Source organism: Talpa europaea (genome assembly GCF_964194135.1).
Source record: "Talpa europaea genome assembly, chromosome: 6".
Taxonomy (NCBI): domain Eukaryota; kingdom Metazoa; phylum Chordata; class Mammalia; order Eulipotyphla; family Talpidae; genus Talpa; species Talpa europaea.
Genome location: NC_140072.1, coordinates 95,974,812 through 95,998,627, shown reverse-complemented (window position 1 = coordinate 95,998,627; position 23,816 = coordinate 95,974,812). Strand labels below are relative to the sequence as shown.

Here is a 23,816-nt window from a genome sequence, read left to right as displayed (position 1 = left end):
GTGCTTCTGACTGTACCCAAGTGCTTGCATAAATAAATAAATAAATAAATAAATCTTTAAAAAAAAAAAAAAGAACCTTAGAATTTAAGTAATTGAATCCTTTTGTTTCCATTTAGGACCATTTCAAATGCTGTCTTGCTTTTAAAGAGTTTCAGTAAGGTTCTACAATATTATCATTTGTGCTGGTATTAATTCTTTTCAATGATTAAACTTACATTGTAATTTTTTATTGTACAGACTTCATGACATTTTGTTTACCAAAAAATATTTATTGAGTTATAAATTATATTCCTTTACAACCATCTTTTCCACACCAAGAATGTATACTTGCAACTCAAATAAAATAAACATGATCAGTAACACAAGCTGTACACTATTGTTGGTAAATATATCAGTTTGGTTTTTGTAGACTTCAGACTGAGAAACACTCACTGAAGATATTAAAGGCCCACTCAAATAGTTCTAGACAATCTCCAATCCTATGCAGCAGAGAAGACTATAGTTTTATTGAAATATGGTCCGCTGTCTTTAAAGCTCTTTCAAAAAATTGGTGAAACCACCAATTTTCAGAAAGCTAAACTTCAAACGAAGTACTTCTTTTTTTTTCTTTTTTTTTTAAAAAAGATTTATTTATTTATACAAGCACTGGGTACAGTCAGAAGCGCGAGAGGGTGAGAGAATTCACCAGATCAAGAGCGGGGAACAGAACAGGCAGACCCACGAAACACAATGCTGAGAGGAGCAGTGGGCACGGCAGGAGAGGTCTGCGCGCCATGTGGGACCCTCACTGGCAGGCGGGGATCGAACTGGCGCTGCAGAGGCTGCAGGCAGCTTTGCAGCCCAGCGCTCAACCGCTGCTCCACCAGGGCAGGCCCACAAAGTACTTCTTGATATGATGCCTTATTAGGTAACACTATACAGTATACCTTTCATGTATTTTGCTTCTCATTCAGAAATTAGTTACTAACTTTTATAATATTAACTCACTGGATTTAATGCTAATAAAATTAAATGAGGCACAAAAATGGGTAAGGCAAATTCTCAAGATCAATACTGAAGTGCCAGAAGTCTAGGCAAAATGACCTTCTAACATTCAGACACATATTGTGCCTACTGTTTTAAGGAGACTTGCAGATACTTTTAAGAACTCAGGATCTTTCCCAGTCTTTTTCTCCTCATTGTCTTCTTATTAGTGTAGTAAGGCAGGGTTGCGACTGGGTGAATTTTGGAGCCTTGAATCAAAAACTTCCATTAATCTGTCATATGATCTGGGACATATGAACTCATCCCTTACAATCATAGTTTTTCATTGCTATAGTGAGAATTTACTTGTGCAAACATCCCATCCATTTCCAGAAATAATATTCAGGTACCTAGAAATGGAATGGAAATACTAACACTTCTTGGTGTTGTAGAGCCTATTAAATGATTGATAAACATGAGTACCTCGCATGGTGTATGGTATTTAATTAACATTAGTTTCTTTTTTACTTAATGTTGATTTCCAGACTCAGTTTCCCACAATTATTATCCAGAAATGTTAACAGCTTTTAACAGTTTTAACAGGGCTTTCTGCAGAGATGCCACTTATGGGACCCCAGAGTCAGGTCCATTCAAGTAACGGAACTGCCAAGGGGAAGGAAGCATTGCAAGCTCGAAACACAATTTGGTACGTTGTCTTACCCTTAGTCCAGACATGTCAATAACAACAGCAGGAATACCTTCTTCATCTCCTTTTGGAGCCACCTGTTCAAGCAGGTGGTAATATGCTTTTGAATCCTGTGAGAAATTAAGAAATTACAATTATGAAATGGCATAGCTAATCACACATTTAGCACAGTTTTCCAAAAGCAAACATATTTTATTTTTTATTTGACTATCATTCAAGAAAAAAACTTAATTAACAAAGCTGGATATAGTTATTTATTTGAATTTTTTGTCTGTTTAAAAATTATATTTGCCTTTCTTTTCAAAAGGAGTATAACAAAAGCACAGGACATACACAAAAGGCAACTCAAAGAAGCAAATGCTATTCTGTTGTCCTTAGGAGAGAATTTATTTACACATATTAAATTGTATACAGGAAAATATATATACCTTTATATTGCTGTAGAAGTCAGTCAGCTAAGGTTTAATTAAAAAGAAAAGTGACAAAAAAGGAAGTAGAAGTTTAAAGCAGAGTTTAAAAATACATTCAAATGGACAATCAGCAAAAGAAAGATTCCAAAGACAGAAAGTAGAAGCATTAACAAGCAGTCTCCGTGTAAAAGGAGAGATATTACAATAAGTGCATTTAATGTTCACCTACAAGCCAGGAAAAATGGTTAAATTTAGTTACAGCAGATTGGATATAGACATTTAATTCTCATGCTTTCTTAGATTCTGGAAATATGCTTAATGACAAAAAGAATTCTAAGAATGGTAAGTCTTAAAATTATAAATGTATTCCCATTCAATGAAAGCATATACATTTTTTAGTTAATTTGTTTAAGTCTAAAGATTTTTTAATTTCTCTTAAAGACTGAAAAATAACTGTTTCTGTGCTTTGAAACTGGGTAGGACCTGGTGAGAGCAGAGGTAAGTTCACTGCTTGTGATGTTAGACTGATGAGACAGAGAATACCAGTCACTGATGTTACACCTGGGAAAATGATTTTCGCCTCTTTTCTTTCTACTATCTCCTCCTCATACTTTTCATTGTCGTTATTTTTAAATCAGTGAAAGTTCCATGCGGTGTTAGGCACCAATACCATCTGCCTACCATGTGTTAAGAGTCACCTTATTACATCTGTCCCTAATAAACCTTTCTCACTCTAGTATGGGCATTCTCCCACCTTTGCCCACCATGTGTGATTTGAGGGCATCTCCCAAAGTTTCTGGATGTTCAGACACCCCTGTGACCCTGGTTGGGATATAGCTGCTCTCTGGGAACAGGCACAGGCTATAGGAGTGCTCAGCTTGGACTTCCTATCACATACAGATACTGCACTAGCCAAAATGGTTATTATTCCACAGAACACAGCCATTTAATGGTGGAAAATTAAGTAAATTTGTGGTTTGGGTCAAGCAGCCTAATTGTGGCTGAAAAGTTTGAAAATTTTGGCTGAAACAATTATAGAGAAACTGTTCCACACAAAGGGGACATAATGCCGCCCTGTCCTATTAAATCCTGGTTTGGTCAGTGGAGCTGGAAGAATGTTTCAAACAAAAGAAAGCTGTGTAGTTAGAAAAAAGAATTTGACATTATTATTTAGGTCCTAAAGACTGAGGGACTTTCCATCTAGAAGCTTCATTCTAACTGGCACTGGGCCTGGCAAGACCCTGAGTTCTAATATAAAGGTCAGTGAGTTCACAGCAGGGGAAAACTGTCATTCTAAGAAATATAGAAGCCTGGGTTGACTACTGGTGTCATGTAACCTTTCCTTTGACTTTCTCTTTGCATAAAATTTCATTAACTTTTGAGAAAATGGAGTCTGAAATGTTTTTCTTAGGTTGCCTCCCAGCATCCTTAACCATCAACTGCTAGGGACTGCCTTCTGACTTTCCTTCCTGCTCCTTAAACTGCCTCTGTCATCAACATCAGTAGCTGTTCCTTTCACCTAGAAAATGAGACTACCTGCTTCCCTCAGCCTTTCCCTTTCTGGATCTTTGTGGTAGGACTGTCTCTGCATCTTCCACATGCTCTGGAGTAAAGTCTCTTCACAGGGGCTTTCCAGAACCATTATCTTTGTAAAAATTACTCTGGTTTCTACAAATGAAAAACTTGCAAGATATCCATGAGTTGTCTGAGAGAGGCAGTACAGTAAGGGGATCAAGTATGTGGGACTGACTTCTGGGTTTGTATCCTGACCCCAGTCCCCAATTACGTGAACTTGAACAAGTTACTTAATTTTCTTTCCTCAATTTCCTTATCTGTAAAATGAGAAAATAATTCGTATCTCATCGGTTTGGTGTGTGAGGATTAAATGAGTCAAAAACTTGTACAAAGCAGTTAGAACAGTGTCTAGTATGCAGTAGACATCATGTTTGTTAGTTATTAGTGTAATTAAAAGAGTGCTCATTTAATTTTTTCAAGGAAATCCTCATGTTTTCCTTTATAGAATCAACCACAATATAGTCCTCTTCTCTATTTAAAAAACAGTTGCATCTCTTGCCTTCCCTTTGTTTCACCCTCATCTCTCCTCTGAATATTGAAACTCTAAGTGCTTCCAGAGTTCGGCCATGATGGTGCTGCAGGAGGCATGCGAGGCCTACCTGGTGGGGCTCTTTGAGGACACCAACCTGTGCGCCATCCACGCCAAGCGTGTTACCATCATGCCCAAGGAATCCAGCTAGCGCGCCGCATCCGCAGGGAGAGGGCGTAAACCTGTCTCAGTGCTGATATAATTTAACTCCTCTCCCTTTGAAGCTGCATAGTAGTTGAACAGATTTGTGTGTGGCCAGCCTTAGAGCTTCAAGGGACTCCAGGGCAGGGAGAAGCTGGAAAACAGCACCAGTCTCACTCAAACTACCCAGTCAGCTTCAGAAGTGCCCTGGCCAGTATCTGTGTTTTCTTCATTCCTGCCCCAATTCCTGTTCTTGCTGCAGTTACTTAAACAAACGACACTTTTCCTACCTTGATGTCGGTACTGAAGTTGGTGATTTTGCCACAGCCTGCATTTTCCAGGTGATAATTAGCCCATCTCAGGAGGAGTTCTTCTGGAGAGAGTTTCATCAGATCTTCCAGGCTCTCCCCTTCTCTCAAAAGAGCAACCAGAACTGAAGGACAAAACCCAAAGAAAAACAAATACAGGGGTTATTTGGGAGAATGTGTTATAATTTTAACTGAACTCTGCTAGAAAGCCATGACATTCTCTCTCCAGGGTAAAGGTGTATCTGACTGTTCCCATTCTTTAAAACAGGCATAAGGTACTGTGAGCTTATTTGCTGTCCCCATATTTCAGATGGGGAAGACAAGGCACCAGTAGATCTCAATGTTACATATGCCTCTGAATTCTGTGGGTGAGGATCAGAAATAGCAAAGATTATTAGCTCTGAATACTCCGCTAGGGCTGCCAAAGCACATTTCCTGCTGTGATAACATTTTTGCTCTAAAAGATCAATTTTGTAATAGTGGCAATGTCCTCTTGTCTATTCCCATTGGTGCTTTATATTTCAAATGCTTACCTACATATTTATAGCATCTCCAAAGCATAATCAACTCTTTCTCTATATTTCCCCAGATGAATAAATACTTTTTTGCTCAGCTAGAGGTTTAGCTGAGGTCATTATTTGCAAATCAATATTATTTCTTGTGAGTTCTAAGTTCCCTATTTGCTTTTTGTCCTTCTTTATATTATATTTAATATATTGGTTTTAAAGTGGTACTTCAGGATTCTTCACTGGTTACTGTGATTTGGACATATAAATAAAAGTGACTATCAGTCAGTTTGTCTATCTATCTGATTAGAATATGGCTATAGAGTTCATATTGGTAAAATCTGTACCTGAAAATTTAAGGTAACATTGTTTTTTTTTAAATGATGCTTATCAACACCTGCCTCTTCTGTCTAAAAAATAGGGCTGTAATTGGGCCTCCTTGGTGGCGTAGGCGGTTGAGCACAGTGCTGTGAAGCTGTCTGCAGCCTCTGCAGTGCCGGTTCGATCCCCGCCAGCCGCAGAGCAACCCACATGGCACAGCAGACCTTTCCTGCCTTGTCCACTGCTCCCCTCAGCAGTGTATTTCAGTCAGTCTGCCTGTAATGTTCCCCGCTCTGTCTCTGGTGAATCCTCTCACCCTCCCACACATCTGACCTATACCCTGGTTCTTGTATAAATAAATAAAATCTTAAAAAAAAAAATGGGGCTGTAATTGTTTAAATGCAGTGAAGCTGCCGAGAAAAGATAAAGACTGAAAGCAACGTGCTTAGTTGAGAACACTGAAACCCCAATCATTTTCTAGAGTTTCAGTAAGAAATAAACCAGGGCCTCCCTGGTGGCTCAAGGGGTTAAGACGCAACCTATGAAGCTATCCGCAGCCACTGCAGCACGAGTTCAATACCCGGCCGGGTGGGGAGCTACCCACATGATGCAGCAGACCTCTCCTGACTTGCCCACTGCTCCCCTCAGCAGTGTACTTCAGTCAGTTTGCCTGTTCTGTTCCTCACTCTGTCTCTGGTGAATCCTCTCATCCCCACACCTCTGGCCTGTACCCCCAGTTCTGGTATGCATAAATAAATAAATCTTTAAAAAAAAAGAAATAAACCAAGTTTCTCTTAAAATGGAGGAATCACTGCAGTGAGGTGAATCACTTCAAAAAATACAAGTTGAAATAGTCTACTAAGTTATATATAAAGTATAAGTTATATATAAGTTATATATAAAGTATCCAAATACAGAGTGAATTTATAAAAGCTCTTAAGGTTGGAGTCCCAGGCAGCTAGACTGAGCTATCGGTACTAATCGAGCATTATTATTAGACTGTTTTCTTAAAAAGCTTTTGCTCCGTCCTCTACAAAAGTCTGATCAGTGTGAATAGAATCTGTTACATTAACACAATAGCCTCAAAGTAACTAGTAGTTTTCAAAAATGGAGGATTCTGAGCTTAACTATTCTTGACATTTTCCAGCAATAGGCCACAAAACATGCATTAATAAAAAGTCACACCATTAATGTTTGAGGCTTTACTGTACCTTCATTTCTGCTGAGTTCGATGTCAGCAAACAACCCAATTTTGATGACCTGCCACAAAAGTCCCAGCACCAGGTAAGGCTTTCCCTCTTTTAAGTCCTCAGCCCCTATGTTCACCACGTGGCACCCTATGGCTGAGGCAGAGTTCAGAGCCAGGTTCAAATTCTCCTAAAAGACAAAACATATGCAAGTTTTTTTCTTGATGCAGATAGTAAGTGATGATTACTGATGGGCAGGAGCAACAATGTTTTCCCACTGGAAGGTTCCCAGGTCTAGAAGCATGTTGCAATTGCTTTTATCAATAAGTAATTAGTGGAAGAGAAAATCCTGAAACCCAGACATTGGACTTGTGCAGTGAACTCAACCAAACCAACACCTGGAATTGAAGGCCTGTTCTGGTCAGGATGAGCTCATTATATTTTTTCCATCTTGTTCTGTGATGGTGCTTACATATTCAATATCTCCATCAGGCAGAATATAGGTGGCACCTTTAAGTTTAGTCATTGTCTTGTCACAATTATCATTAGTTACACATTTGCTGATGTAAATCAGGGTCAATGTAGAGTAACAGAAAAACTGTTGACTTGCAAATTAGATATAATGGAATGAGAAAGTTACAAATCCTATTCCTGGGAAAGATAGTTTTTACTAGGACAATTTATTGACTATCCATAATATCTAGGGAATTTGAGTACAAACACAAACATGTCTGTGCACATACACAGGTATAGATTATATGTTCTTATAACTAGCCAGAGTGTGTGTAATATAATTCACATATATTGTAATAGGTCATTGAAATTTCCAGTCTAGAATCTATATACTACTCTTGGGTCCTCAAAGGAGAAGATATCAGAGTCAGAGATGTACAGAAATTGTTTTTTTTTTTTTTTAATGACAAATTAAAAACAAAACAAAGTACAGTCCAGTGAATTGGAAAGGGAGCAAAAGAAAAGTGGGTTTTTGTCCAAGAGTAGAGTACAAACGATTAGTAAAAAGTATTGCTTCTACTTGTGACCATGATCAGGAGTAAATTTGATGTTAAGTGCATTCATATATGTTTAATCATTACTCCCACTTTAGTTACCACTTCCCTTTTTAAAAGGGAAGTGGCCTCGATCCAAAGAGGACATAACATATTGTTTATGGACATGGTTTCTGAGCAAGGGAATTACATTAAAATACTGAAACATAATGCAGAAATACAGTTTACTTACTACTAGTTACTGTTCTAGTTAATCAATAAATTGAAGGACTGAAAGCAAGTGGCTGTGACACCACAGTGAAGGTCGTCAGAGCACTTCCTGTTTCCACCCCCTCTCTTCTTAAAAAGGCTTACTTATCTTTTCAGCTAAAATGCTGATATTTGGCATCAGTTCAAAGATAAATTGCTAGGGAAATTTTGAGTTAAAACTTAGCCAGTTTGAATCATTATTCATAAGTGGCCAGAACAAAGAATGTCCCAACTACGAACACTCCATCAGCATGCCATCCTGCTATATTAATAAAGACACAACAGGTAAGTGTCCCTATATGCCCACAAGTCATGACTTCACCAGCCCATAACCTGGAGTTTGGGCTGATGTCTGAAAAAGGCTGACTCAGCAGTCAAGGTACGAACTCATTCTAAGCACAATCCTGTATTAAAGTAATAGAAGGAAGATATACCTGAATAGTGAAAGGAGTGAGTTTCTTTTTGTTGATGGTTCTTTCATCAATTGTGTCTGGAACTGAAAGGTTGATCATTTTACTGAAAGAGAAATAATTCAATTTAAAAAAGTAGACTTTTGGGGCTTCCCCGGTGGTGCAGTGGGTTGAGCATAGTGCTGTGAAGCTGTCCGCAGCCTCTGCAGCGTGGGTTCAATTACCGGCCGGCCAGGGAGCTACCCACATGGTGCAGCAGACCTCTCCTGTCTTGCCCGCTGCTCCCCTCAGCAGTGTATTTCAGTCAGTCTGCCTGTTCTGTTTCCCACTCTGTCTCTGGTGAATCCTCTCACCCCCCGCATCTCTGGCCTATAGCCCAGCTCTTGTATGCATAAATAAATAAATCTTTTCCAAAAAAAGTAGACTTTTGGATATATAGCCCAGTACCAACTCAGCAATGGTTTAAACTGTAGTGGAGCAAAAAAAATAAATATCTTTAGGTTACTCCCACTTTGTTTAAAGAAATGAAGTTAAAAAAAAAATCCAAAAGAACAAAAAAACGAATAAATCTGTGATTCTTTTTCTTAATGAGAAATCAATATTAACACACTTTCCTAACAATTTTAAGCAACTCCCCTCTCTTTGTGGCTGTTTATTAAAAATGTATTTCCATAAATTTGTTTTGTTTACGTGTATGTGTGTACAAATATTTAATAAAAGGTACTTTACTGCAATTTAGGCAAAACAACTTTAAAGTTACCATTTGGAAACTATTAAACTAGTATTAGTTAACTAGAAACTCTGACATGGTAGGGAGGTGGTGTGATTTTAAAAGTATAAGATGCCCCTGCCCTTATAAAGCTTATAGTCAAATAACATAAACAAAATATATGAACATGAACAGTTACATGAAAGATCAAAGCAGAATATTATAATGGCTCCCAAAGTATTATAAACATTATATCCTTTAAAAATTCAATGAAGAGAGAGAGTACTGGGGGTTAGGATAGATGAGAAAATTTTATGGTAATTGGATTTCAATGGGAGGAAAGGATAGGGATGAGCAGTCTCTTAAAAACAAAATAAAAGGCAAACCCACAGTTTTCAATTACAATGGGGTGAAGATGGGGTTCAAAGTCTTGCCCATCATCCTTCCTTTTAACTCCTGAGCCCACCTGGCATTGGGCATTGCAAACCTCCTCACTAATACCATGTCTTACAGTGGCAGAGAAGCTGGGAAAGCAAAGCTCCAAGAGGCATTTCCAAAGAAACCATCCTGAACAGATGTGACAGACTACAGAGAACACATTCATCCTTACCCAGGTGTCCCGGTACAGTTATATATTTCTGTGTATCATTCAAAAGTCCCTCTGCTTAAGGACTTTCATTGCATTGCTTCACTTACCGTGCTAATATGTACTCTCATGATAAGCCATGTTCAGATGAAACAAAACGGCATGTATTCCCAAAAAAGCTTTTGATTTTGTATTATTATATCTCTAGCTAATTTATGTTTGTCTATATTGTGCATCCCTCTCCTTCAACCAAGCAACAGTAGTTTTACCTTTCTCATAAGCTGTTTTTGAAATTAGTTTGCTCTCTGAGACCTGCCAAGTGAAAGTCCAGAAAAGTATTTCAGATCTAGCTGAGCACTGAAGGAAGTTGGACTGGGATAAATACAATAAATTGTCAGTATTGCAGAAAATTCGAGAGAAAGCTTTGGAAACTAATAAAAGAAATGTTATTTACCAAAGGACAATGCCATCTCCAACAGCATTAAAGAGATCATTCGTGTTTGGATTCATTGGGATTACATGTTTACAATCGGGGTCATTTTCCAGGGCTTTATTTATCCAGTTGACAAAGGCATACTTCTCTTCCTCTGCAAGTAGATGATTAAAAGGATTTATTTGCAAAGTGAAAATAAGATATAAGCAAAATCATACACGCGGGTCTTAGATTCTCATACACAGGAAAACAACACAAGGTTATTTGGTCTATTATCCTATCATCCCACATTTATTGAAGTGTTGCATTACATTCTTACTTCAACTAAAGAATAAATTAAAAAAGAAAAAAAAGAAAAATTACAGCTGACTTGGGACTATTCACTCTAGGCTGTAAAACATACAAGTCAGCATATCCAGAAGACATACTTTCAAGTGTATTATATTTAAAATAAATATATACTTACATCTATATTTAGATGTAAATATATATAAACTGCATTTTATTTATAAATATAAAGGTTAAATATGAATATGACTAATGCTTACAGAATAAAACTCAGGACTCTGCCTTTAGCTCTGCTGGTTTAAATGTGGAACGATCATAGGCAATCCTTGCAAATCACTGAGCTTCTTAATATAATTATGATATAATCATAATTTATGCATTCAATATATAAATCTTTCTTTCTCATCAGTAATGCTGCCAAATGTTGATTTTAAAAATTTTATAAAACCTCAAGTTATGCCTTACAGCCCAACACATTGCTTCCCAAACCCATGTCACAGAAAACAATAGTGTCCCTCAAAAGAATCCTGTCACAAAAATTTGTGAAACACTGAGTAGCATATATTGTCTTTACGATTCAGTATAAATAATTATATAGCAAAAAGCTCTGAAAATTTCTGTCTTAAAAAACAAAAGGCTAAACTTTGTCTTAGCAATTGTAGATAGCACTTAACCATGAATTTATCTTTAAGATTAACTAGCGTTTTGTAGAACTCAGTTTGGAATTGTTGATTTACTGTAGTGTTTGAGCTGTTAGAAATTTCCATCAAGGCTGTTAGATGGCAGTCTTCAGAATAAACACACAACTCTCTTCAAATCAATGAAAACCTTTTTTTTTTTTTTTTTTTGACCATTCAGCAGGCATTAAGAATAATCATTAAGTCTGGAGGCAGAAGTTTGAGTAGCTAATTTTATCCATAAGATTTACAAAGGAATTTTGGCAGCCTTTAAATGAATTTTGTAAATGAAGATAAGATTATTTGATATTGGACACTACTTGGAGCTAGAACTGCTTTTCCCATTTTGTATTCTGGTCCACTTATGCCCAAGAAAACAGTGTTGGTTCCTGTCTTTCTTTACACTCCTTACGTTTAATAATGGTTTTAGAACGTAACCCCAGAAGGCAGATATATTTCCTTTCTGTAAGGGCCCCTCTCTTTCTACCCTCATTTCTCTCCTCATCTCAACACCCTCTCCACTTGCACTTCCACCCATTAGTCCAAACTTACCTGAATAGGAATGTTGGGTGCCAACACTAGACTGCTCAGAAGTGCCTCCAATCGCACAAATCCCTTCCTTCTTATTAATTGCTTTTCTAAAGGTCTTGGCAACCTCTGTGCTTTTCAGGCCCTGAAAAACCTGCAAAATTATAATGTATCTTTAGAAACGCAATCTGTGATCAAAGGAAAGAATATGTAATATTGAATCAAGGAGGGTGAAATGTATTGTACATATTTTTTAAAACAGACTCAAAGTTCAAGTTTCAAATGCTTCTCTGTATTTTGTATCATGCGTACCTTCATAAACTCATCAAAGCTGATCTTTCCATCCTGGTGCAGATCACCCGTAGCCATTAGGTTTTCTGTAATTTCTCTCACTCTGTAACCAGGCAGAGGCAAGCAAGCAGCCTTGAATAAGTCATTCAACTCATTGCAGCTGATGTACCCACTGCCATCAGTATCTGTAAGGCAAATGACAGCTGAAGTTTCAGGGCAATACAGGTAATAGCAGGAAAACAGGTGAGAAAAGGAGACTGGGGGTGTGGGGTTAGGGGAGGATATCACTCAGGAGTCTCAGCATGACCCGATGCAAGAGCGGGAATCTCACCAGAAGTCTGCTGCTATTAGGTGTGAATTTTCCAGTGTGGAAGAATTGTAATTCCAAAACAGAGCTTCTGGCAACAGATTTTGAAAGGACTCTTTTAAAAAAAAATTTGTTTATACATTTTTTACATCATTGTTCATTTTTAAACAATGTTTGCTTTCCCTTACCCCCCAGGAGGAGTCCCCATAGAATTCCCTTCACCAGTGCACCCATGTACCATCTCAGTCCTCTGTGCTCCTCCCTCCGTCCCTCTGACCCCTCTCCCTCCAAATAAGACATCAGGGGGGAAAAAAAAAATACAAAACACAATGCAACAAAACAAAAACAGACAATTATAAAGCAGAGATATCCTGCAGGGGAGGAGAAGGGAGATTTTGAAGGGACTCTTACAGAAAAATACGGGAAAATGAATCACAGGCTTAGAGAAAAAGAGTAAGAAAAAGTATGGCATAGTAACAAAGGAAACCAAAGAAAGCAGAGTAGGTATAAAAGATGAGACTTGGGGGCCGTTTCCAGGAAAAAGCTACAGTTGAGAAAAGTAATTTTACCATAGAGAAAGAAGTAATTTTCCTGAAGCATATCTCTCTTTTATTTTTATTGGGGTAAAAGCATATCTTTAAAAAATAAGTTCTCTCTAGCTCCTTATTTAATCAATACAACTTTATTCCTGTCATTTCCACTATTTTGCTCATGTTGGCACTGCATTGAATCTGTCCTGAAACTACTCAACAAAGCAGAGAATTGTGTCATTTCAGGTCCACTTACCAACTTTGGCAAATGCTTCTCTGAGCTCCAACATTTCTTCATCGGACACTGATCCTCTGGCCATTTTTTTTTTATTATTGCTTTAGACCACAGACCTACAGAAGGGTAGAGGAGAGAACATAAGGAATGATTTTTGAACATTTAAATCTTACAAGTACCACATTAAGAAACATGAAATAGTCCTTGTCTTAACCCTTTAAGTGATAGTTTCCAAATGGTCCTCACCAATCTCACCCTTCTGCGTTGCACAGAGACTGCTTCTCACCTCCGGAGAGGGAGCTTATTTCCTTCCCTTCAGTCTGCACTGATACTGTAACTGCTTTGAACATTTAGAAGGATGGAGAATCATGTCTGGAAATCTCTGCTTCCTTCCTTTTGGAACGCTCACTCTTGGGATACTCCCTCTTGGAAACTGACTGTCATCTGTGAGACGCTTCAGCCACATGAAAAAGCCAATGGAGGAGAACTGGATGCTCTGGTTAACAGTCTCTGCTGTGTTTCCAGTCAACAGCCAGCACCACTGCCAGCCACCCGATTAGGCTATTTGGGACACTCCAAACCTTGTGAGCCCTCAGATGGTCAAAATCCCAGTCAATATCACATGGAGTAGAAGGTCCCCAGCTGTGTCCAATCAACCAACCATCTCAAGAGAGATGATAAAATGACTGTTGTTTTAAGTCATTAAACTTTGGAATAGCTTGTCACACAATGTACAACAACAACAAAAACTTTAACTTTTACATAAGTGTCTCTTTAGAGATATTTTTCTGCTCATATTTAAAATGAATATGTTTGCCTAAGCCAACAGATAAATTTCATGACTTCAAAGGGAATTATTAAATTCTCTAAATATTTAGAGAAGGAAAGGAAAGGAATTTGACCCCCTAATAATTCATAGATGGGAATCTGAGGGACTTTTTAGGAGTTCTCAGAAAGGCTAGATTTGTTGAGAAAATTATGTTAACACTGGAGTACTTTCCTTTCCCCTGTGTGTCATTGCTGCCCTCTAGTGGGCAGAAAGAGAATGTAACTGAAATGCATTCTATTCTCCATGCTCCTAGCTAATCTGTACACCATGTTGGAAATAAGAGTACCATTAAAGCTTATTGGATTTCCTGGTTGGGTGGGAGTGTGGAGAATGCGATATTTTAACATATAATTATATTTGGGATATTTTAATGAAGCTACTAGTTAAAAAACATTTTAAATTTGTTCCCAGATGTTGTTAAATGGATTTCCTTTTCTATATTTTCACATATACTTATAGTGGTGAACTTGTTCTTAGTGATAGCCAACAACCACACAGAAAAGTGAACAGTTTTAATACTTACACCTATAGGCCAAAAATTCATTACAGTCAAATTTGCAAATCCATACTCATTATGACCATGCTGTCACATCAATGCTTCAAACTTTTGTTCCCCCAAGCATCCCTTTGTTAACAGAAACTTCACACGTAAATAAAACAAATAAAAATAACAACCCTAAGTAAGAAACTCTGGTTGAAAAACCCCAAAGGTCCCCATGTCCTTCCCTATCCCAGCTCCCTGTTACCCTATTTATTTACTGGTAGGAACTCCCAAAAACACTTTAAAAATTATAGATTTACATATAGCACTATATATATATATATATACACACATACACTATATAGCACTATATATAATACTAATATATTATAGCACTATATATAGTGCTACATATATAATATATATTATACTATATATAATACTAATATATTATAGCACTCTATATAGTGCTACATATATAATATACTATATATAATATAGTATATATATTAATATTATATAATATTAATATAATAAAATATGTAATAAAATATAATATAATATCAATATATTATATGTAGCACTATATAGAGTGCTATAATATATTATAGTATATATTAGTATATATTATATATTATATATTATATATTATATATTGCATATGTTATATAATATATATTAGTATATTATATATATTATATTGGTATAATATATATTAGTATATGTTATATAGTGCTATATAGTATATATATTATGTATTGTATATTATAGATATTATCTATAATATATTATATATTATACACATTATATATTATATATAATGTATGATATATATTATATGTATTGAATATCATATACTATACATATTATACATAATATAATATATAATACATAATATATGCAATATATAATATAATATATAATATACATTATAGATATAATATATAATACATATTATATGTAATATAATATTTATTATATACAATACTAATATATATATAGCACTATATATAATATATTATACATTATATTATATATAACATACACCATGTATTATGCTATATATACTATTATACTGTATATACTATATAATATACTATATACTATACAATATACTATATAATTGTGTGCATATATACAATATATAGATATTTATATATAATATACATATGTTGTATGTATACCCACATTATATATTATATATAATATATAATTATATATAGTGTTATTATTTCAATTCCTTTAAAATGTATTTTATTATTAGTAAAACTATTATTTGCCTTATATATCTAAAGTGGTATTGGTCCATTAGGTTCTTTGAAGGAAGGCAAAAACTGTTGTGGGTTGATTGTATAGTAAACACAGTGTCATTCCATATCACAACAACCCCAGAGATGGGTACTGGCTTCATCACTTTCTTGCCTTCTTCACTTGCCTTCCTTTTTTTTTTTTGTTTCTGTCTCGCATTCTATCTTCCTCCACCATTTCTTACTCCCTTTTTTTCCTCTATCATGTCTTGTTCCAAACAATTTGAGCTAGGTTACAAAGATATATCCAAACCTAAGGGCTAGACCAATAAAATGTCACCAGGAGGAGGAGAAATAAGTACTGGCAAAATAAGATGAAGATAGGAAAGAGCTTGATATTTCAAATATATGGCAGAGACCATACATCTGCCTAGGACTGTTACAGAATGCATCTCTTGAAAGGAAGAGGAGCATGGCAGCACAGGAACAGGTACCATGTCCCCTGCATACACTTATAAGCAACTGCCTTGGACTATAATTCCCTGCAGGCTATGAACTTCCTGAAAGGGCAGGGCAGCTGGGAAGGAGTGAGATGAGTATATAAATTGAGGTTTATAACAGAGGAGATATGTGGAGAAGAGACATGTAGGTGAGACACGTGGGAAGGCTGTTCCTTGGATGTTCAGCCGTCATCTTGACCTCCTGGTGGATTACATGGCACATTTTGAATTTTGGTTCTTACCTTCTGTCCCAGCTCTCTGAGACTTGCCTAATCCCTTTCTTGTGGTTCCTGCTGGTATATTTCTTGGACTTGTTCTGGTGCTTTCTGGCCTCAGTTGCCCTGCTTTGGGCTGAACATAATTTTTTGAGTTTGATTGGGAATCTGTTACTTGAAATGCTTTCTTTTCTCTCTCTGCTCTCTGAACTTTCACACCAGTTAAAGATCTTTCACATGGGGGCCTCCCTGGTGGCACAGGGGTTAAAGTTTCAGTTCTATTAAGCTATCGCCAACCACTGCCAGCTGCTGCAGCTTGAGTGTGATTCCCCACCCAACCGTAGGAAGCTAACCCACATGGCATAGCAAACCTTTCCTGTCTTGCCCGCTGCTCTCCTTAGCAGTTTATTTCAGTAGATCTGCCGTTCTGCTCCCCATTCTGTCTCTGGTGAATCCTCTCACCCACCCCCCTGACACCTCTGGCCTACACCCTGGTTCTTGTATGAAGCAATGATCTTATCTTAGCCTTCAAGAAGAGACACTTAGAGAATGTAGCAAACACCACAAACTTTGTGTTTCATATAATGACCCTCAACAGAGTGGGAAAGAAAAACTCAGAGACGTAGGGTACATATCTTAGACCACACAGCTAAGTAGAGGAACAGCCAGGATTCCAGCTGTCAAGTTTTTCTTGTCTCCCATGCTGTCTATTCATATCTAATACCTTCACATTCTATTAGACACTCATTTCATCCTCTTATTCATTCACCCAGCAATTATTCATTAAGTATCTTTAAAATGTATAGCCCATGGGAGATATAAAAGCCTAGCAGAGAGTCTATCCACCTGGATAGCTTGAGAAGCTTTTGCCTTTTTTTTTTTTTAAGATTTATTTATTTATTTATTTTTATACAAGAACTGGGGCACAGGTCAGAGCGGGGGAGGGTGAGAGAATTCACCAGAGCCAGAGTAGGGAGCAGCCAGCAAGGCAGGAAAGGTGTGCTGTGCCATGTGGGGTTCTCCCTGGCCGGTGGGCAATCGAACCAGTGCTGCAGAGGCTGTGGCCAGCTTCACAGCGTGGCGCTCAACCACTGCGCCACCAGGGAGGCCCGAGAAGCTTCGAGAGCTTTTGCTTTGATGTTAAGAAGTTGAGTTTTTCTTTTGTACAGTCAGCATTACTGAATTCTCACGACCAATTTTCTGGGTCCTCCTTTATACCCTCCCTAGTATTTCACATATACATTAGAAGAAGACACTCCCTCATCCTATTTTAACCAGGTCTGCTGGTAAAATCTGGCCTAAAGCTCTAAAGTGGCCTGGTTCTCCTTGTTTTAAGGTTTCTTAACACTTCTTGGTTCATCGATGCTCCTGGGGTTCTGAGATAAATTCATTCACTCTACGATATTTTATGAATGCCTACAACAGATCAAGCAGTGCTCTTCACACCCCTGCTGACAATGTCTGTACTGATCTAGTTACCCTGAAAGCACAAAACAATGTCAAAAGTAAAGAGAATGAATGAGGTCTCTGAATCTAAACTTGGCCCATCTTTTGACATGATAGCTTCAGACTGTAGAGCACTGTTAGAAAATGGGGTGGAATACGAGTAAAGGCAATGAACAGGACTGCATTATAAGGTTTGAGGGCAGGGCCAAGTAAGAAAGGGAAGAATTATAGTCTTGGGTTAAAAAGAGAATATAAAGATTAAGGTAGAGTGAAAAAGTACAGAAAATATTTTAGCATAAAAATTATATTATCCATTCAAGCAATTGACCTAGGAAGATGGAAGGGAAAGGTTATTTTATTTTATTTTTAAAGATTTATTGATTTTTATACAAGAACCGGGGTATAGGCCAAATGCGCGGGAGGGTGAGAGGATTCACCGGAGACAGAGCGGGGACCAGAACAGGCAGACTGACGAAATACACTGGTGAGGGGAGCAGCGGGCGAGACAGGAGAGGTCTGCCGCTCCATGTGGGACCCTCGCTGGCCAGTGGGGATCGAACCGGTGCTGCAGAGGCTGTGGACAGCTTCACAGCACAGCGCTCAACGCCTGCGCCACCAGGTGAGGCCCGGAAAAGTTATTTTAAAACCATGTGATTTTAAACTAATGTAAGGCAGGTCAAGATGAAAAAACTTGAGCACATTTTTCTCAGACATTTATACATCTCAACTTGGAGAGGTCAAATTATGAGACAAGACTTCAAATTTTAAAAACCCCAAATCAAAACCCTGCAGTGATTTAATAGCTCTAAGAGAAAGGAGTAGATTGAATTAATCTAAATGGTGAATTGGAAAAGGAATGGTCAACGACCTATGTGTCTGTGACACTGTTGTTCTGAACCCAAACCCAAACAGAAATCTGGAGTCTCTTCTACTATCAGAATGAGTACCAAGTCCAGGAAACACAATTCAACTTTAAGAAACAGAGGAATCTAAGAAATAACTTCTTTCATCCCCCACATTTTAAAGATAAGGGGACTGAAGTTTCAGTGCGATGAACTGTTTCGCCAAGTTCAAGTTCTAGAAGCTAGAGTTTGTAAGTGCAGTTGTCGGTGAGAAGAGCAGGAAAAGGATGGAGGTACCATTAAAAGGGCCATTAAAGTCCATACTGAGAAGAGAGCCTTTACTAATTGAACTGAATCTGCATTTTCACAAAGCAGGAAGAGAAGGTAATTAATGTAAAACACATGCAGATCAGACCATCTCGGAATGACATTGCTGGAAGTAGACTGTGTTTGACTATGACTATGTTTTCCTGGAAAAAATATATAGCTATTTTAATTCATGTACATTTAAAGATATGAGTTATAGTAATGTTAGCAAGATTCAAGAGGATAATTGGCTAGGGTTTCAGTTTGTTAATTACTGGCACCATATAGGCAGTGCAATCTAGAGAGGTCTCTGCAATAATGGGATGTGCTAAGCAGTTGGAGCCTGAAAGCACTGAGGAAAGTGTGTCCTGTTCAGGGCAGGAAAGAGCAGTTTCTTTGGCTCTGCTCTACTCTTCCTGGATTGAGCAAGGTCCTTTTTAATGACTGTAACATCTAACGATGCCCTGCCGGGAACCATTTTAAAGTTTCTTGCAAATTAGAAGTGATTTTTGGAACACCAATTCTGAATCATTGCCCACATCATAAATCTAAGATGACAAATCTCAAATCATTCATCTAATTCATGTCTGGCTGCTAGGTTTTCTGTGAGCACTTAAGTTTATTAAATCAATAGTTATAGAATCCCAAGATATTTAGCTGAAGAAAGTACCAGTTGTTCATTTCCATGAGATTATTTTTGAAGTCATAAGATAATCAAATACCCCTCCTCCAAACTGCAAAAGCCACAAAACCTGTTCATTACTTAAAAGTCAAATGAGTTTTGAGTCTCTGATTAAAGGTGGTTGGTATTTCCCAGATCAGTAATGCAAGGGACTTTCTGAGGAAGGCTTCTTATAATAAAAGTACCTGACTCAAGTTCCCTGAAGTCTGAATATAGTAAATGTTTGTAGGAGCTTACTATCGTACATAGTGCTATAGAATTTACAGAAGGAAATAGGCTCTCTAAAATAAGTGTAAAAAACTATGCTGAATTTTTTCTGAAAAGTTTCATCACCGTGAATGAAAAGCAGCAAGAAAGGATGGAAAAAGACGGCGTATCCAGAGGGAGATGGCATGGGCTAGAACCATTTCTAGAAAGTGGTAGTGCCATGCTGGTCAGTCTTTTGAGTCAATTTATTCACACCCAATTATATAACTGCAGGATCAACGAAGCATCTGTAACCCACAGCGTCACATTGCCAAGGGACTCTTTTGAATGTGCCCTACTTTTCCTGCAACTTGACACAGCAGATAAAGTAAAACTGGAAACTCAGGACCCAAATTCCTAGCTTTACCTCAATCATTTCAGTGTGTATTAATGGGGAAGTTGTGTAACTTCCAAACACCTCAAGAAGCAATGAATAATCCAAAACAACATGTAATCTAAAACATCATTAATACTGCCACCTTTAGCACTGACTGTGATGACTAAAGGATTGAAATATAAAATACATAAGACTCCAAAACAAAATAAAATACCTGCAAGTTATTTAAAAAGCCAGCTTGATAATATTACATCACGTAAGACAGGAGCCTTGTTTTCATTTAATCTTGTGCCCTTCAATACAAAGTAGACCATAGTAGAGGGCCTAACTATGAGCAATTTCCTATACATTCTTGGCATATGTTTCTCTATGGATACGGATATTCTGAACTTTCACATAAAAGATGATGCTAAAAATGGGCTTTAAAAATGACTTTGTTAGAGCTGATGAGACTCAGCAACAACAAAGAAAATAACCCAGTCAAAAAATGGGCAGAAGAGCTAAAAAGAAACTTCTCTGAAGAGGAAATGCAAATGGCCAACAGGCATATGAAAAAATGTTCAACATCACTTGTAATCAGGGAAATGCAAATCAAAACTACCATGAGATACCATCTTACACCAGTGAGAATGGCACATATTAAAAAAACTAGCAACAGCAAATGTTGGTGAGGTTGTGGAGAAAAAGGAACTCTTCTGCACTGCTGGTGGGAGTGCAAACTGGTCCAACCACTATGGAGAGCTGTGTGGAGATTTCTGGACCTACTAAACATAGAGCTTCCATATGATCCAGCAATTCCACTCCTAGGTCTTTACCCAAAGGACACAGAAACATCCATTCCAAAGAACACCTGCACCCCTATGTTTATAGCAGCACTATTTACAATAGCTAAGCTTTGGAAACAGCCCAAATGCCCAAAAATAGATGACTAGATCAAGGAGATGTGGTACATATATACCATGGAATATTACTCAGCATTCAAAAAAGATAAACACATGCAATTTGCAGCAACATGGATGGCGCTGGAAGGGATCATGCTCAGCGAAATAAGCCAAAAAGAAAAAGAAAAATACCGGATGGTCTCACTCATAGCAGGAATCTAGAAAACTTAAATAAGGGACCAGGAAAATGAATAACTATAAGAAAGTGAAAATCAAAATCAACAAAAAACTATGAACCAGAGACACTTTTTGGGGGGTGAGAGGCGGGAGGGGAGGGACTGGGGTCAGAATGGGGGGCTGCAATTGTATGGGGAATATAAAAATATAATTTATTATTTAAAAAAATAAAATAAAAATGACTTTGTTGTTAGCAAGCCAAATATACAGTAAATATAAATGGCCTGAGAAACAGATGGCCATGTAAAGGGAATCTTATGAATGCCTTTGGCAAATCAAAATCTCCTTTATTTATTTATTTTTAAAGATTTATTTTTATTTATACAAGAACCAGGGTATAGGCCAGATGTGCGGGAGGGTTAGAGGATTCACCAGAGACAGAGTGGGGAACAGAACAGGCAGACTGACTGAAATACACTGCTGAGGGGAGCAGCAGGCAAGACAGGAGAGGTCTGCTCGCCATATGGGTTGCTCCGAGGCTGGTGGGGATAGAATTGGCACTGCAGAGCCTGCGGACAGCTTCACAGTGCTGCGCTCAACCGCCTGCACCACCAGGGAGGCCCCAAATCTCCTTTAGATTGCCTTTTCTTTCTCTATAGCTACACTGATTCTCCTAAGGGCTGCTTCAGAGTCTAGAGTTCTCTATAGTTTCTGACGTAAAGGCCCAGAGCAAGGAAGGAGAAGGCTATTCACAGAACATGTTCATCTGCTTGCTTCTCTCACTATCTCAGGCTGAGGGAACACTCATGGGAAGCCAGTAGGTTACTCCAAACGTGATGTTGCTCTGGGAGCCTTTGTGGTCTGAGCTTAATTCAGAGGCTTCTGAAGCACAGCAAACCCAGCCCAGCTCTGTCTCCCACTCAGGAGTTCCCATCTCCTCGCCTCCTCCCCCAGCACAGCCCTGATGCCTCTCTTGTCAACCAAGTTACCCAATGCCAATAAGCATCTGACACAGGGCAAACCTCTTACAAGCAAAGGGTGATACTCCAGGCTGGGGCTTGGGGGAGTCCTCACTGCCTTAGTTTCTCTCTCCTTCCCTAGGTTGTAAACAATATTCTTGGTGTTAACAACTTGAAAATCCATAGCTACCTTCCACTTCACATTCTACCACAATTACTTTCAGGGCCAGATTCGCTCCCACTGACAGCTTTGGGGGTCTAAGATACATCTTTTCAAAAAAGCTGGATATTACTATTGACTTGCTGATGATCCGCCATTAGACAATTACATCAACATTAGATGCTATTCACTCATTCACTGCGGATGCTCTGGGTGCTGGGCTATAAGCATGGGAATCACAAAGACTGCGGCTTCCTGAAGCCCACAGTTAAATGCCAAGATTCACGTGTGACTTATAGCAGGGTAAAGTATGTTTGATATGCGCCTAGAAGCAGGAGCAGTGGCCATCAGGAGCTGTGGCTGTGGCCTTGCAGAGCCTTTTCTGAAATGCACCCTGGGAGGGAGTGGGCATCTCCCAGCCCCACCTGTGTCCTGCTCTTACCTCAGCAGCAGGTAGATCTCTGTCCTCATGCCTCCTCCTCACTGACCGAGGCCATATCCACAGCTCAGCTGCGGCTGCTCAGCACAGGCCAGGGAAGTTACCAGGCCAGTCCGCAGGATTGGCTTTCTGGGATGTCACCACATACAGTTAAGACATTCTGTCTGATCCAGTTCACGCCTAGTTCTAGGCAGGACTGTATGCAAACTGTCCCAGAAAGAGAGCCATTTACTACTTTCTTAAAATATCCAAATAAGGAAACCCTACAACCTCTCTAGTTTCTCATATCCCTACCCTGTAACCTAAATCTTTTCTGATAGGATTACAGCTTCCTCCCTCTTGAGCTATTCTCAGAGGGAATTACAGAAATTGCTCAATTCATAAAAATTCTGTCACATGCCTTGGTGATTACCACCAAGCCTTGAAATTTTTTTTAACCTGTCTGGGGGCTTATTTTCTAAAGACTTAATAGTTTCCTTTGCTATCATTTGGGTGTATTTATGCCAAGTACCTTAAATAATGAGCATAAGAATAACAGAATGCAAGGATCTTATCTGACTACTGTCCTCTGTAACGAAGGAATGAAATGACACCCAAATTAAAGGAAGCGCCCAATATCACAATGTTCATTGGGAATACGGCTGGCACTGGAGCCCAGGTCTCCAGATCGCTCTCCTTTTTCCTTTCTGACAAGTTTTAAACCTAAGATGACACACTGGTTTTTTTTTTTTTTTTTTTTGGCATGCTGTTCTTTAAGTAAGACCTGCTCAACATAAAGCAAGTATGATTCCTCCATGATTTCAAATCTTGTGAATGTAATTCCGTATGTTCCTGTACAAAAAGGAGAATTTAATGGAGGTATTGAATAGACACTATCTAGGACCAGGCTTCAAAACCCATTAGCACCTTATAGATTACAACGACCAAGACTAGGTGAATGCCCCCTGCATTCATCTGTATAGTCATTTTCGACTTTGCATTAAGGCCCTCTGTCCTTCCTTAACAACCAAAAAGTAAACCAATGAAAACAACTCACCCTGAAGCACAATGTTAAAAAGACAAAACACCAACTTCACAGAGGAAGACAGAAATGACACCTTTGGACTTTCAAAGGCAGCATGGCTTCAGATGTTTCATTCTGATGATTGTCTGGAGGAACCAGTGGGCCCCCTG

General features: G+C 38.2%; 1 protein-coding gene across 1 annotated transcript in view; it reads right to left on the bottom strand.

Moving 5' to 3' along the window:
• Window positions 1-12,981, bottom strand: part of LCP1 (lymphocyte cytosolic protein 1) — a gene marked incomplete at both ends in the record, with an annotated part of 31,881 nt that extends 18,900 nt beyond the window's left edge. The window contains 8 exons of the mRNA XM_084235309.1: window positions 1,684-1,779; window positions 4,615-4,757; window positions 6,671-6,836; window positions 8,337-8,418; window positions 10,062-10,194; window positions 11,558-11,687; window positions 11,846-12,009; window positions 12,918-12,981. Coding sequence (XP_084091435.1) covers window positions 1,684-1,779; window positions 4,615-4,757; window positions 6,671-6,836; window positions 8,337-8,418; window positions 10,062-10,194; window positions 11,558-11,687; window positions 11,846-12,009; window positions 12,918-12,981 — 978 coding nt within the window. The remainder of the gene's footprint in view (window positions 1-1,683; window positions 1,780-4,614; window positions 4,758-6,670; window positions 6,837-8,336; window positions 8,419-10,061; window positions 10,195-11,557; window positions 11,688-11,845; window positions 12,010-12,917) is intronic.
• Between the last annotated feature and the right edge of the window lie 10,835 nt (window positions 12,982-23,816).